General features: G+C 43.4%; 1 protein-coding gene across 2 annotated transcripts in view; it reads left to right on the top strand.

The window, feature by feature from the left end:
* The window catches only part of zfhx3b (zinc finger homeobox 3b), a 208,202-nt gene extending 191,187 nt beyond the window's left edge, over positions 1-17,015 (top strand). For both annotated transcript variants that reach the window (XM_079496881.1, XM_079496880.1), the window contains exons 9-11: positions 2,954-3,077; positions 3,433-9,156; positions 10,753-17,015. In XM_079496881.1, coding sequence (XP_079353007.1) covers positions 2,954-3,077; positions 3,433-9,156; positions 10,753-12,506 — 7,602 coding nt within the window. In that variant the 3' untranslated portion in view covers positions 12,507-17,015. The remainder of the gene's footprint in view (positions 1-2,953; positions 3,078-3,432; positions 9,157-10,752) is intronic.

Here is a 17,015-nt window from a genome sequence, read left to right as displayed (position 1 = left end):
TGTTGATGTTTGTTCCGTCTAGCCCGCAGAGCTCAATAGCTGGCGCGGCAATCACTCAATAAAAAGTTCCAAACGTTCCGTCTGCTACTACTAGACATCTTACCTTCCAGACAGGAAAGCAAATGGCAACCACATTAGTATGGAAGGAAAGCAGAATCTCTATGTTTTTATAGAGATAGTAATGCACTGAGCCACGACACTGCAAGAGGCATAAGATAGAACAGGAGAGGAGCAATATAATGCCCATTAAAGCCCGCACCTTTTTTGTTTTTAATAACTGCTGAATGTAGATGGAAATGTACTTTATCCCATTCATACAGTATGTCTAGCAAAGGAGCCAAATTAATTCTGAAATAGGTGACTTTTATTTCATGCCATCCATGCATAAAGATGCACTCAGTCTCTCCCTTCATTTAACCACCCTTTGCTCTCCCTCTCTCTCCTGAACATCATCTCTCAATCTCTCTCTCTCTCTCTCTCCCTCTCTCTCTCTCTCTCTCTCTCTCCCTCTCCCTCTCCCTCTACCTCTCTCTCCTGAACCTCATCTCTCAATCTCTCTCTCTCTCTCTCTCTCTCTCTCTCTCCCTCTCTCTCCCTCCCACTCTATGTCTAATTCTCTGTCTGTCTAAGATAGGGGTAATGAAAATAATTGTGCTTCATTAATTCTGAGTCTGGCTGGATGATAGCCATTTTGAACTATGTTTGCCAATTAGACGGTCCAAATTAAAAGTGACCTTGGGATACTCTCTGCTCCTGCCTCTCATCGCCTAATGAAACGGTTGTCGAGAAACAGTCCACTTTGTAATGTAAATAAATCACCACCATGTTTCGTTTTTTGTGGCTCTCCAATGCCGGTCACATTATTATTATTATTAATATTATTAATATTATTATTATTATTAATATTATTATTATTATTAATATTATTAGTATTAATATTATTATTATTATTATTATTATTATTATTATTATTATTATTATTATTATTATTATTTTATTTTATTCTTTCTTTTTTTCATTTGGAAGACATGGTGAGAAGAGGGAAAGAAAAAAACACTGAAAGGAAAACGTTTTCTGGTGCATTTTCTGATTGCACTAATCGTAGCGATGAAATGGAAAGTGTTTACTGTTCCACTTAACCTTGGAGCCCCTACAGAGCCATTGTTGCCCTGTAGATGGGCCTATTTGTAGAGGACATCACAGGCTGTATGACATTGTATGTGTGGTCAGTACTGTATTGCACTGCTCTACAGCATTCCATCTCCATGCAGAAATGTTCTGCAGGCAATTAGCTGATTATGAGAGACATAGTGTATAGTTTATTTCTAGCTCCCCTTATGTGAACAAATTGCCACCATAATTGCGAGCCCTAAGGTTACCTTCGTACTTCGCCACACGTCACAACACCAGTGTAGCACGGTGAAAATAGCCGATCTACCCTAGGGTTCACATGGTTAAGGTGACACAGCAGGAGCATCTTCTCATGGATGTACGAGATAGAATCAGAAAGGTGACTGTGTGTGTGTGTGTGTGTGTGTGTGTGTGTGTGTGTGTGTGTGTGTGTGTGTGTGTGTGTGTGTGTGTGTGTGTGTGTGTGTGTGTGTGTGTGTGTGTGTGTGTGTGTTGGGTGGGGGGGGGTGAATTGAAATGCGTCATGGGGAGTGAGGCTGATTTATTCTGTTTGGGGAGTTAATTGAAAGAAGGTGACGCAGACAAGGCCCCCTCTCTCAGCCTCTTCCAATCTCAGCCAATCATTATTGTTAAATAGGAGTCTGTTAATGAGTGCATTTGATGAATTGTCATCTTTTTTTTTCGAGGTAAAAAGAGGTTATCTGCGAGAGAACCAGAAAGAAATATGGTGTGGGGGTTGCAAGGATAAAGGGAGACTGCTGTCATTCACACATGATTGACTTCAACCTTTTGAGAGCAGAGAGAACCTGAGCACTTCTTGCCAATTTTAAATCAATATTAATTGCTCCTTGAAATGTTCCCATTAAAGTTGTAGAAACCAATTAATTCTATATATTTTTTTCTCCTGCATCTTGTTGCTTTTGTGTGTGGAAACTTTCTCATCTCATTTTCCATCTCTGCTTAACTTGGAACATTGTTAATTTAATTGATAAAAACAGCACCCTGTGTTTTTGGATCCAACTTAAAATAAGCTAAGACTATTTTCACAAGATGGATAGTAGTTAGATTACCAGCAATGCATCAGTCTCCATTGGAAAGGGATGGCCTTCTTCAAGGAAGAATTATTTAATTAGGCTGTCTAATAAGCTTTTCAGTTGGCCAAGGTAGACCTTTCAGCCCATCTCACTAATTGGTTGCAGCAGAACTTACCAGCCGCATGACAAAACACCGGCAGTGATCAAAGTGCAAATTCCAGAGATTGCAAATAAAATAAAATGTAATATGATTATATATATTTAAGTGTATGTATGTGCGTGCCTGTTTGCTGCGTGCGTGTGTGTGTGTGTGTGTGTGTGTGTGTGTGTGTGTGTGTGTGTATGTGTACAGTATTGGACCCACATGATTAAAAATATACTTATATTCAAATGTATGTGGTCTGAAATTGGCTGAAATTTGCACAAAGCAATTCTTTAACACAGACAATTATTAACACAAGACTGAATCCCCCCACCGCCCCCCCCCCCCCACTTTTCCCCCTCACTGTATATGTTTATTTTCCCTTTTCCCCTCCTTTATGATGAATTCCTGTTCTGTTCTTTGACTATATAGAAGTGTCTATTTGTACGTCTCTAAATGTTTTGATGAATTGAACACGGTGGACCCTCTTGTAAACAAGTGTAATGCTTTATTGGGTCGTCCACTCACAGTTAACAGTCTTTGTATTGAGTTTGTGCTTGAAATGAACTGTTAATAAATATTTCAATCAATCAATCAAAAAGAGACAATTATTAACACAAGTCTTCCCTTCTGTTTTGTTTTCCAGGTGACAGCAAGTGAAGTGCTGCCAGCCAGTATGTTTATACCTGTACCTGGCCCAGACAGAGAAGCCCAAAGCACCCCTCAGGCCACAGCCAACTCCAACTCAGAGGATACAAAGAAACACACCGGTTAGTATCTTGCCGTTATCAGAATAATGAATGATCACATTGTTCATTGTATTGTGTCTCTAAACACGTTATACATTTACTTTCTCACAAGCATTACTGAACAAAAACCTGTCACTATTTTAAATATTACGTAAAACAGAAAAGCACAATATTGAATCGGTTCAACCTCCCTTCATGATCATTGCATATTAATATGTGTATCTGCGTGCGCCCTCTTTCCTATGGATTGTGAACTGATCGATTCACTAGGACAGTAGGACTCTTCTACAGAGAAAAGATATTCTCTCTGTCAAACGCCTTTGCAAATGTAGATGTATTTTTAAATATTATTTCCTTCTGGTTTATTTGTTGACAGATGTATCTGATGCTGAGCCGGAGAAGGGGGTCTCACTTCCTCCCGAAATATGTGACGCGCGTAAGTCACCTTTGGAGGATCAGCCGTCAGGGAGGGAGGACGCCTCAGGGTTCCTGTGTTGGAAGAAAGGCTGCAACCAAGTCTTCAAGTCATCCAACTCCCTCCAGATGCACTTCAACGAGGTTCACAACAAACGGCCCCAGTTGCCTGTCTCGGATCGCCATGTCTACAAGTATCGTTGCAACCAGTGCAGTCTGGCCTTCAAGACCGTGGAGAAGCTGCAGCTCCATTCCCAGTACCATGTGATCAGAGCAGCAACCATGTGCTGCCTCTGCCAACGCAGCTTTAGAACGCTACAGGCCTTGAAGAAACATCTGGAGACTAGCCACTTGGAGCTGAGTGAAGCTGATATCCAGCAGCTTTACGGGGGCTTGTTGATGAACGGAGACCTCATGGTCATGGGTGACCCATCACTTGGCGACGAGCATGCAGGCCTGGTAGAGGATGACAAGGAAGGAGAGGAAAGTGACCCAGAGGAAAAACAAAGCCCGACAGGTAGCGACTCTGGCTCACTGCTGGAAGATTCTGGATCTGAACCCAAACGTGCACTGCCGTTTAGAAAGGGCCCAAACTTCACTATGGAGAAGTTCTTGGATCCATCTCGTCCTTTCAAATGCACTGTGTGTAAAGAATCCTTCACACAGAAGAATATTCTTCTTGTTCACTATAACTCTGTTTCCCACCTGCACAAGGTTAAGAGGGCCCTGCAGGAATCCACCACTGGTCAGCCTGAGCCTACTAGCAGCCCTGACAATAAGCCATTCAAGTGCAGCACTTGCAATGTGGCTTATAGTCAGAGTTCTACCTTGGAAATACACATGCGCTCTGTTCTACACCAGACCAAAGCACGGGCAGCCAAACTTGAGGCAGCGGGAGGGAGCACCAGCTCTGGGGGTGCTTCTGGACTGACTGGCGGAGCATCCTGTATCAGCACTTCAACATCCAGCCCAAGCCCAGCAACTAACTCTACTTCTAGCGCTAGCAACCATAGCTCATCTGGGTCTTATAATACACAGAGCATTCATGGGAGCAACCACATGAGCCAATCTCACAGCATTGAACACCTGGGTAACTCTACAGTAAGCTGCCACCCGTCACCCTCTGAGAACCACGATTCAAAAAAGAAGAAGTTTGCTGATATGTTGTCCGCTAGGGGACAGCAGCAGCAGCAACAGCAGCAGCAGCAGCAGCTCCAGCAGCAACAGCAGCAGCAGCTGGCTCAAGCCCAAGCCCAAGCTCAAGCCCAGCTTCAGCAAGAGCTACAACAGCAGGCTGCCCTCATCCAATCACAGCTCTTCAATCCAGCACTTCTACAGCACTTCCCCATGACAGCTGAGTCTCTTCTCCCTCTGCAGCAACAGCAGTTGCTCTTCCCCTTCTACATCCCTGGTGCCGAATTCCAGCTAAACCCAGAGATAAACATTAATAGCTTGGCAGGCTCATCCACTTCTGCGCTGCTGGAGGACCTAAAAAACTCTGCCCAGCAGGCTCAGCAGAGTTGCCTGCAGCAGCAGCTGATGCATCACCACCTTCAGCAACAGCATCAACAACAGCAGCAGCAACAGCAACAGCATCAACAGCAGCAGCAGCAGCAACAACAACAACAACAGCAGCAGCAGCAGCAACAACAACAACAACAGCAGCAGCAGAAACAGCAGCAGCAGCAGCAGCAGCAACAACATGCCCAGGCCCAGGCCCAGGCTCAGGCCCAGAGTCAGATGGCCTTACTGCAACAAAGTGCTTGTATCCTCCAGCAGGCTGAAAGGAAACAGAGACTTCCTTCCTCCCACAATGAGAAAGACAGGGAAATGCAAAGAGATAAAGACACAGCTGAGAAAACCGACGAACATGTCATTAAAGATTCTACAGACAACAAGGCGAAAGAGAAGCAGGATACACAGCAGACTTCAATCAACGCAAATCATGATGCTGGCTTGCTGCCACCGAGGATTGCCTCAGATGCTCGTGGAAATGCTACCAAAGCTCTCCTGGAGAATTTTGGCTTTGAGTTAGTGATTCAATACAATGAAAACAAGCAGAAAGCTCAGAAAAAAGCAACCATGACTGCATTGACTGGACCCACAGGATCAAGTGTGGGTCCAGTGGGTCCAGGTGGAATAACAAGAGTGGTGGATCCTATTGAGGGGCTAGAGAAACTGGAATGTGAAGCCTGTGGCAAGCTGTTTTCAAACATACTAATTCTAAAGAGCCACCAGGAGCATATTCACCAGGCCTTTTTTCCATTTCGATCCCTGGAGAGATTTGCTAAGGAATACAGAGAGCAGTACGATAAACTCTATCCACTAAGGCCCCCGACACCAGAGGCTGCGCCTGCTCCTCCCCCGCCTCCACCTCCCCCGCCTCCTCCGCCTCTACCTCCACCTCCACCCCAGAGGGCCCCGACACCAAATATTCCTGTCTCTGCTCCCTCGCATACTCCTCCGACTGTACCACCCCCACAGCAACAACAACAACAAGTTACCATGGCACAGATAATGCCAATGGATTTGCCTCTGTTCTCTCCACTCATGATGCAGTCGATGTCTCTCCAGTCCCTGCAGGCCCTGCAGTCCCAGCAGTTAACCCCCCAGCAACTCCAGTCTATTGAGTCAGGCCTAGCCTCAGACCTGGCTCAGCTCTATCAACAGCAGCTCACGCCGGCCATGCTACAGCAACAGCAGAACAAGAGGCCACGGACGCGGATCACCGATGACCAGCTGAGGGTCCTGAGACAGTACTTTGATATCAACAACTCTCCCAATGAAGATCAGATCAAAGAAATGGCAGACAAGTCAGGCCTGCCTCAAAAAGTCATCAAGCACTGGTTCAGAAACACCCTGTTCAAAGAGCGCCAGCGAAACAAAGACTCACCGTACAATTTCAATAACCCACCAATAACTACTCTAGAAGATACCAAAATTGACTCAAAGCCCCCTTCCCCTGAGCCCCAGAAACATGCACACGAGTGCTATGGAAGTAAGAGATCATCCAGAACCAGGTTCACTGACTACCAGCTAAGAGTGCTTCAAGACTTTTTCGATGCAAACGCATATCCTAAAGACGATGAGTTTGAGCAGCTCTCCAACCTTCTGGGCCTGCCGACTCGGGTTATTGTTGTTTGGTTCCAGAATGCTCGCCAGAAGGCCAGGAAGAATTATGAAAACCAAGGAGATGGGTCAAAAGAAGGTGAGAGGCGAGAACTGTCGAATGACCGCTATATTCGGACCACAAATCTGAATTACCAGTGCAAGAAATGTAGTCTGGTTTTCCAGCGTATATTTGACCTAATAAAACACCAAAAGAAGCTTTGTTACAAAGATGAAGATGACGATGGGCAGTATGACAGCCAAAACGAAGATTCAATGGATCTTTCACATGAATACTACACCCCCTCTGGGTCCTCCTGTCACACTCCAATGCCTTCCTCCTCAAGCCTCTGCCCCCTCCCTCCCTCCACATCAGCCTTCTCACACCTCTCGTCTTCTGAGAAGGAAGAGGCATCACCAGCTAACACCTCAAACTCTTTTGACGAGAAACCTAAACACTTACCAGAAATGTCTGCTGATCCAAGAGAGAACCAAGCTACTATTAAACAGGAAATTATGCATCAGCCCCAATCTGACACTCAGCATCATAGACCTCAAAGAGAGGACAAGAGTCAAACAGTCCTGAAGTCCATAAAGCATTCATCTCCTTCATTCTCTCAACAGCAGCAGCAATGTGGTCCCTCTGCATCTCAGACAAGCCAGGCCTCCTCTCAAAGCCCCCACATGAGCCTCAATCCACACCTGACCTCTGGCCAACAACAGCAAATGGCACAGCAGATGGTTGCTTACCAGTGTGAGCAGTGCAAAATCGGCTTCCCCTCTTTTGAGCATTGGCAGGAACACCAGCAATTACACTTCCTCTCTGTGCAAAATCAGTTCATTCACCCTCAATTCATGGACCGCACAATGGAGATGCCTTTCATGCTGTTTGATCCCAGCAATCCGCTTTTGGCAAGCCAGCTCCTCTCTGGGGCCATGCCACAGATTCCCAGCAGCTCTGCTACCTCGCCATCCACTCCTACCTCCACCATGAACTCCTTGAAGAGGAAGTTGGAGGAGAAGGCTGGCACGAGCCCAGGAGAGAATGACAGCACCAACAGTGGAGAGGAGCCACAGAGAGATAAGCGTCTCAGGACTACCATTACACCTGAGCAGCTGGAGATCTTATATCAGAAGTACCTGTTAGATTCCAACCCCACACGAAAAATGCTTGACCACATAGCTCATGAGGTGGGACTTAAAAAGAGAGTAGTGCAAGTGTGGTTCCAAAACACAAGAGCCAGGGAGCGGAAAGGCCAGTTCAGGGCAGTAGGACCGGCTCAAGCTCACCGTAGGTGCCCATTTTGCCGGGCTCTTTTCAAAGCAAAAACTGCCCTTGAGGCACATATTCGCTCCCGTCATTGGCACGAGGCCAAACGAGCTGGCTACAATCTAGCACTCACTGGGATGCTATGTGATCAGGAAGGGTTGCAACTGAAAATGGATCCTCTGGATATCTCCAGTTACTCCCAACTCATCGCCTCTAACAATGACGGACAAAGCTCCTCCCTGTCACCAGTGAGCAAAATCATGGATTTGTCTCCCCGGGCCCTATTGAGTCCATCTTCCATAAAAGTTGAGGGGATGGAGGACTTTGAGAGTCCAACTATGTCCTCTGTGAACCTCAGCTTTGATCAGAGTAAACTCGATAATGACGACTGTTCCTCTGTGAACACAGCCATCACAGACACAACCACTGGTGATGAGGCCAATGCTGACAATGACAGTGCTGATATAAAGCATAACCAAAACAGTGGCGATTTCCTGTTGAAGTCTGGGGGCACAATCCCCCTCCTTGAAATGGATGACCAGATGTCCTCTGGGTTGGTGAGCCCTGCAACAAGCTATTACGCCAAGGACTATGAAAATGAAAATATAATTGACTACAGTGAGACCTCCAGCATGGCTGACCCCTGCTCTCCAAGCCCTGGTGCTTCAGGCAGCAGGAGCATTGACAGTGGAGACCGTCCTGGCCAAAAGCGCTTCAGAACTCAGATGACTAACCTCCAGCTGAAATTGCTTAAGTCTTGCTTTAATGACTACAGGACACCCACCATGCTAGAATGCGAGGTACTTGGTAATGACATTGGACTTCCAAAGAGGGTGGTTCAGGTGTGGTTTCAAAATGCCCGTGCCAAGGAGAAGAAGGCCAAGCTTAGCATGGCCAAGCACTTTGGAATTAATCACACATCATACGAGGGGCCGAAGACTGAGTGCACATTGTGTGGCATCAAGTACAGTGCCCGTCTCTCTGTTCGTGATCACATTTTCTCCCAGCAACACATCAACAAGGTGAAGGACACCATTGGGAGCCAGCTAGATAAGGAGAAAGAGTACTTTGACCCAGCCACCGTTCGCCAACTTATGGCCCAGCAAGAAATGGACCGCATCAAGAAGGCCAATGAGGTCCTGGGAATGGCGCAGCAGCAAGCCATGCAGCAGCAGGGCCTGTTCGATAACCCTGCAATGCAGGCGTTAAATCTACAGTCAGCCTATCCAAATCTGCAAGGGATACCCCCTGTCCTCCTGTCAGGGGTGGGTAGCCCCTCACCTCTCAACTACAATTCATCGAATTCAGGTACGTCTTGGTGGATGTTACAAATTGATTTTCTGAAGGGCAGGACTCATAACTATATGAACTCAAAATATATATGCTAATATAAACTAGCTGCTAATGACAAGCTGGTATACATTATTTATCAGTACTTTAGGAATTCAACTGATCAATTAGAGAATTAAAACAACTTCCAGTCTTTAATGTTTTCATTAACACTTCACATTGTTATTAATGATAATATTAATGAATATAGCAACTGTACTTAATGTGCAAATATAGTAAACAAAATAATATAATTGTAATTAAAAGTGTTTTACTTTTAGCAAGAGTAAACATTGATTGAGCAATATTCAGTATTGCACAACATACACTGTATCTACAGTAACAACAGTATAAACATAGAGGTAGGTAAGTGCTTACTGTACTTACTGTAATGACTGGAAATAAATATGATTTAACAACTCTAAATAGAGAAGCGTTGTGTGCTATTGGTTTTGCAGTCTACTTAAACTGGTATGGGAGAATAGTAAATGTCACTGTAGAGTGAATACTAATGGATCACTCTACACTTAAGCTACTTTGACCTTGTGGACATTATCTGAGCTTGACCTAATTATTGTACTGATTAAGCTTTTCTATAAGTCTGCGTAAAGGTCAGTAATAGACCTCTGTTTTCAGCCAACGGCTAATTTTATCATAATTTATTTCTTGAAGTTGTACAAATAAGATTACAATCACCTGTAATATTGAATTAATTCCAGTGGTGGAAAAAGTACTCACATATTTTACTTAAGTAAAAGTATCAATACTGCAATGTAGAAATACTACAGTAAAAGTACGTCAGAAAGTAAAAGTCCGGAAGTAAAAGTGCAAAAGTATTGGTATCAAAATGTACTTTTGATACCAATGTAGCCTCGGCCGGGAGGCGAACCCGGGTTCCCCGTTCCACAGGCACAGTACATTACCAGTCCACTCATGGCCCAATGGGCGAGTAGTAACACAGCACTGTATAGCCTATAGTCGTCTGCCCCACCTGGAAGCGCGTCCACACACACCAGCCAGGAGCTAGGCTCGACTGACTGGGGGGACCTCCACCCCAGGGAGACTGACTAGGTTAAGGTCTGTGCCGCCCGGGAACCATTTGTAGAGGTTACCCATATCCCACCGCTGCCACCAATGTAGCCTCGGCCGGGAGGCGAACCCGGGTTCCCCATTCCACAGGCACAGTACGTTACCAGTCGACTAAAGAGCCATGGCCCCATAGGCTGTAGTAACGCAGCACCGTAACACCAATATTACTAAGTACTCATTATGCAGAATGCCCCATTTCACAAGTTTGTGAATGTATACAAATCTTTGGGACACATTGTGAGCTTGTAAATCCGCTATTTTCAAATGGGCAAAATTTATATATGGCTGAAGTGGTTAATGTATGTTTTACTAATAATAATAATCAAACAACAACGTCTACAAAATAACTAGCCACTGAAATTGGCAAATAATTGTAGTGGGGTAAAAAGTACAATACAATATGTACTGTGTGGAGTAGAAGTAAAAGTACTGAAAATTGGAAATACTAATACTAATTATTAATTCTACTCTTTTCCTGTTTTCCAGCTTTAACTTCCCCCAAACCTCCGAACCTGATGAACATGCCTGGTGCCAGTGTTCCCTCACCCAGTCTCCCCACGTCTGGACTACCCAACAAACCTCCCTCCTCATCGTCCATGGTCTCATCCAGCCCGTCTCAGACCAGCTCATCTGTGTCCCATTCCAGCTCCACCTCCTCCGTCACCAGAGAAGTATCCACTTCCTCGACTGCCCACACAGGCTCCTCCCGGCCCGAACACCCCAAAGAGCGTGGCGCTGAGAGGTTACGAGAGAAGGAACAGAAACACAAGGAGAAGGCAGAGAAGGCCCACAACCCGTCTTCGACGGGAAGCACGCCGGCCCCTTCCACTTCCGCTGCCAGTGCCAAGAAGGAGAAACCGGACACGGCCGTACCTGCTATGTCCATGCCAACGCCTGGCATGGAGTATGTGGTCGACCCAGCTCAGCTGCAGGCCCTGCAGGCGGCCTTGGCATCAGATCCCACAGCTCTGCTCACCAGTCAGTTCCTTCCCTACTTCATGCCTGGCTTTTCTCCGTATTATGCCCCACAGATGGGGGGGCTCCAGGGGGCATACATGCAACCCATGTATGGCATGGAAAGCCTCTTTCCCTACAACCCAACATTGTCCCAAGCATTAATGGGCCTGTCGCCAGGGTCCCTGCTTCAGCATTACCAGCAATATCAGCAGAGCTTGCAGGAGGCACTGCAGCAGCAACAGCGGCAGCTTCAGCAGATCCAGCAACCCAAAGCGAGTCAAACTCCTGTTCCCCCTCAACCCTCGGGGGACCACCGCAAAGAATCTGCCAAAGATCCAGTGAAATCAGAGGAGCATAAAGGCAACCCCTCCCATAGTGAAACCTCTTCCTCCACCTCCTCCTCCTCCCACAATAAACTACATTCTGAGCAGAACGAGACGGGTGGCAAAGTTGTGGACCCCCACCTAGACCAGTACGTCATCCCCAAAGTGCAGTATAAGCTGGCATGCCGCAAGTGTCAAGCGGTTTTCAACAAGGAAGAAGCGGCTATTACCCACCTTAAATCTGTCTGCTTTTTCGGTCAGTCTGTGGCAAACCTGCAAGAGATGCTGTTGCGTGTCCCCAGTGGTGGCGGTGCCGGGGCTGGAAGTCTCTACGACTGCCTGGCCTGCGACACCACGTTGGATGGGGAGAAAGCACTCAGTCAACACCTGGAGTCGGCCTTGCACAAACACAGAACAATCAAGCGATCAGCCAGAAATGCCAAAGAGCACGCTACTAGTTTATTACCTCACTCTTCAGCCTGTTTCCCCAGTCCTAACACCGCATCTACCTCGCAGTCTGCCACTCATCCCATCAGCAGCCCCCCTCCCCCGCCAGCATCGTCAGCCGCCATGCCATCCTCTGCCGTCTCCTCGTCCCTGTGCTCATCCTCTAGCGCCCCGGTCAACACCACAGCTGCCGGCAAAACCTGGTCCCAGGCCCCTTTCTCCAGAGCTTTGTCTGGAAAGCCCAACAACGCCACGCCCTCCTCCACTTCCTCCTCTTTTCCTCCAGTGTCCTCACCGTCAACGGTTACCTCAAGTTCATTGAGCACCTCAGGAGTTCAGACCTCGATACCAACAGACGTCTTTACCGACGAGTCTGACTCTGACAGCAGTCAGAAGTCAGCGGACAGGCTGGGCAGGACGGCAGAGGAGCCGCAACAGCCTAGCTGTCTCAAAGACAGTAGTAGTTGTAGTAGTAATCTTGCTAGTGTAGGAACAGACTCCATCAGATTGTAAAAGAGCTTTCAGTGATGGACAATATTTAAAAAACACAAAAGACAAAAAAAATACACAAATGGTAAAAAACAAATACAAAAAAATACAAAAAGCAGCGATGTTAAAAATACATTTAAAAGTATACAAACCAATTTCAGAAAAAGATGTGTAAAGACTAACTGCAATTCCAAAGCTTGTAACCAAAAATTTAAATGTTAGTGGATTGTTTTCCCATATCAACATGCTGGTTTTCTTTTTCTTTTCCTTTTCCAACTGAAATACATTCATACTAGGTGTGAGAATAGAAAAGAAAACTGCAGTTAAGTTTTGGGTTATGATAGAGGAACGCTGTACTGTATGGCAACGGACTGCCTCAAAGTTGATTAATGGCCCAAGAACCCTTACAACAAAAAACAAGTCAACAAGTTGTCCCTTTGTTTTATAATTATTTCTACTTAATAGCACAGTCTAAAAGCCAGTATGTACTGTATGGGAGAATAGTCTATCCGTTTTCTTGCTATTTAAGCGTTCAAATACCAATGGCTTGCAAAAGTAAAGAATAATGTAATGTCTATTTTATTCTCAGGTCAACAGCTCACAGATGTTTTTCTGTTACAGAAATCCATGTTTTACACCTTTTGTTCCAGGAGAAGAACATTGTTTTTATTTTTTATTTAATTTTGTATTTCCTTTCCTTTTTCAGAAATTGATTTAATGACAGAAAGTTTTAAAAATTAATGAAATTATAATTAAAACATAGTTTCTGGGCATTCAAAAAGGGTAGTTGATTTGCTGGTTTTAACATTTGGAATCCTCTTAAAGGGGGACAATTAGAGATCCTATTTCACCCAGACAAAGAGAGCATTGCAGACATGTTGACGGGCGATAAAACGATTTTTGATATATATAAAAAAACACTTTCTGTATTTATGATAGTGAACATTTTTGGTGTTAAGTAGATTGTTGCATTGGAATTGAATTTAAACAGTATGGTAGACTGAAAAATCTTTGTGTACATTTAGCTTTTGTATCGTCCAACTTTAAGACGCTTCATTTGATGTTGTCTTAGTCATTCCGATTAGATTAGATTATGGACAGGTAACTTATCTAAACTTTATTTCTGTCTTATTCTCAGCTTCTTGACAAATATTCACCCACATGCGCCTCTTCTGACAAGGCAGGATCCTCTAGAAATTATTTTAGTTTTATGGTTTGGTTAGTGCAACACTAACCACAAAGATCCGGGGTGAAATTTTACAAATCTTTAATTTAATTTTGTGTTACCTTTGTGCACTTACCACTGTCTGACTCCTATTTCTCACTACTTGTTTCGCACTTATTTTCCTCTCGTCTCCTGTATTTGTAGATATGGTGGTTGTTATGGCCCCTTGTGCACTACGAAACAGGTCTTTAGTTCTTCATGTAGTGTGGCTACAGTCTTTTTCAACTTTATTTTCATTTTGACTTTTTGTTATTGTCATAAATGAAAATGAAAAAAGAATACTAATAATAATTCTCACGCTTTAAAAACAAAAGAAAATCCAAAGACGAAACACTTTCACCATTGGTGCATAAAGATGAGAAAAGAGGCTTCTTTATACTTGAGAATTTGTTGCTGTTTTTAGAGGAAAGGAAACAAAGTTTTAAAAGATAAAGGAGTACGCATCAGAGTTGCCGTTTTTGCTTCTTTGCAAGCAAACGGGTGACTTTTGTACGTAAATACCAAGAATACCAAAAACCAAAAAGGGCCCTTAATTGTCCTTGCATTGTGGAGTAGCACCGTTACAGAGCCATTGCAGTTTGTAAGATAGAGGTTATTAATCTTTGTTTGACTTTTCTGTCACATTCAAAAGTCCATTTTTTAATAAAATGTATAAGGTCTGGTCTTCGAGGACATACGTTTTGCTGCTAATGTAGAACTTTGAAAGAAAAAAAAAAGAGTACGTAGATGCATGCTCATTTTTGCTTTTGGCTAAGCTTTAACTAAAAACAAACAATAAACCATTTTCCTGCCTCTGCGACACCTTTTTTTTTTCTTGTTGCAAATACGGAACTTTGAAGACTGTGAATATTATGTTCCAAAGGACATTTTGCCGATTTTCTTTTGAACAGACCAATGTTTAAAGCCAATGATCTATAACGTTTGTAAAGAACAGTGCATTCCAAATATCACAATGGATTTTTTTTTCTTAAGCAAGGACTGATTCTGTTTCATTTTATTTGCTTTAAATTGTCATTCTTTCTCTCATTTCTAAAGTGACTGTAAGCTGTTGTGTAAATTTAGCATCATGGGTTTTGCTAAACAAAGTGACCTGGATATGTCATTTTGTGCTGGCATGGAACATTGCTGAGAATCCCTCCATCCAGTCAAGGTTGTTGCTCACTTGTTAAAGCAAGTAATAGTGGTTACCAAAAAATGTATATAATACATCTGGTACTGATGCGTCTCATAGGTTGGGTGTCTTCATGCCTCTCAACTCACAACTAGTCTCAGAAGGAAATAATGGTTGTTTTGCTGAGGAGAGGTTGCCCTCTTCCTGGGAAATCCGGTTGTGATTTGCCCGAGGTGTCTGCAGGGTGCCACTTTCATGCACAACGTTGATTACAGGTTTTTAAGGGACATCTTCATTCCAAAGCATTATGTCTGGAAAAAGCAGGAGTTTTTATTTTTTATTTTTTTGAAGATGTCCCTTTGGTTTCAACTAGTTAAGAGGTATGTCACGCTTTCATGTCCAAAGAAGTCACCCAAATCCATTTTGTTGCAGTGGAAATGGATGTGCTTAGATACCCCCCCCCCACCCCTCATAGATAACTGATACACAAAATGTTTATTTAATTTCTTTATACCAAAACCAACATATTTAAATTTGTGAAGAACTGCTTTTTGGCCACTCGTGTATAGCAAGTGTATTCACCCTAATAAATAAAATGCGCAATCTCGAAAGTGTGTTAAAAGTGCTACGTCTTGCAGAGCAATGTGATTTGGTGTTAATACTTCAGCATGCTGTTGAAATTCGATTGATTTGGTCTGCAAGCTTTGCCACTTCTCTAAAGTCCTGAATATTGTTCATAATGTATGTTCTTATTTTTGAGAATTCTAATGTTGTACAGTTTTTTCTTGGATACATTTGCTTTACTTTGATTTTACAAATAATGTGTCAGACATGTATTATTATTATTATTATTATTATTATTATTTTCTTATAAGTATTTGTATGTTATTTTAGTTTCTGTATATTACTTTTTCATATAAATTAACACTAGCTTTAATTTGAATCGCTGAAATTGAAGAGAGAGAAAAAACGAAACAAAAAAACAACAACAACAAAACTTTATTTTATGACCTGGCCACTTTATGGTGTGTTCTTTATATTTGTTGTCTTTATGACACTGTTTGATCTCTTATTTCCAAAGTGTACTCTTTGTTTGGGCTCTGTTGTGGAGGACAAAGTCAAGGTCTCTACATCAGATTCTGCCAGCATGGACTGTATATGTGTGTGTGTGTGTGTGTGTGTGTGTGTGTGTGTGTGTGTGTGTGTGTGTGTGTGTGTGTGTGTGTGTGTGTGTGTGTGTGTGTGTGTGTGTGTGTGTGTGTGTGTGTGTGTGTGTGTGTGTGTGTCTGTGTGTGTGTGTGTGTGTGTGTCTGTGTCTGTGTGTGTGTGTGTGTGTGTGTGTGTGTTTCATAAGAGCCAGCATCAATTACAAAACTTTTGGCATTTTATTTTATAATATACATAACACCAAAATGAACTGAACCACAATAAAAGCTGGATTATGAATACCTGAGATTTTGGAAAATCAAATTTTAAAGATAACAATAATCAAAAATTGAGGAGAATGACGATACCGAAGCACTGAGCAGTTTTTACTTTGATTGAATATGAATGTGGCCAAAGCTTTATGCAGTTGAAACAAAAAGAAAAAAAGAAAAAAAAAATACAATTTGTGCCCCAGATAAGTGTATATTTTATTGTGGCACGATGGGCGACAGTGGATAAATGGATCCACTGACTCACATTGGGATAACGTTACTTGATTTTAATGGACATTTACAAAGAGAGATAGACAAGGTTTTGCTGTCGAGGTCATCTTTTGCCCACTGTGAAAATGGACGTGTACCTGTATACAGATATAGATATATTTAAAACAAGACATCAACTTTTTTTTGTTTTGCGATGAAGAAGGAATGACAAAAAAAAAAAAAAGACAAAAAAAAAAGAACTCTGGGAAACGTTGGAGATGTTGTTTAAGAGGACATATGAGAGGCTGTGGGGCACACACCAAAACTGGGCATGGGAGCCAAAGGCAGGCTCAACACAGCTTTAATATCACCTTATTTGATTACTGACAACTCTGTAATGAGAATGGACTCTGGAACCAATGGACATGTGTGACACAGAGAGAAAGGTCTTTAGATGAAACTGAACTTAAGTGGCTACAGCTGCCTCCTCCTCCTCCTCCCCTTCTCTGTCTTGCTCTCTTTGTTTCTCCATGGCTCTGCGTCTGCTTCTGCTCTTTGATGGACGTTTT

Source organism: Electrona antarctica, assembly GCF_951216825.1.
Source record: "Electrona antarctica genome assembly, chromosome: 3".
Taxonomy (NCBI): Eukaryota; Metazoa; Chordata; class Actinopteri; order Myctophiformes; family Myctophidae; genus Electrona; species Electrona antarctica.
The sequence above is the reverse complement of the archived record's forward strand: the minus strand, read 5'-3'. Positions and strand labels throughout refer to the sequence as shown.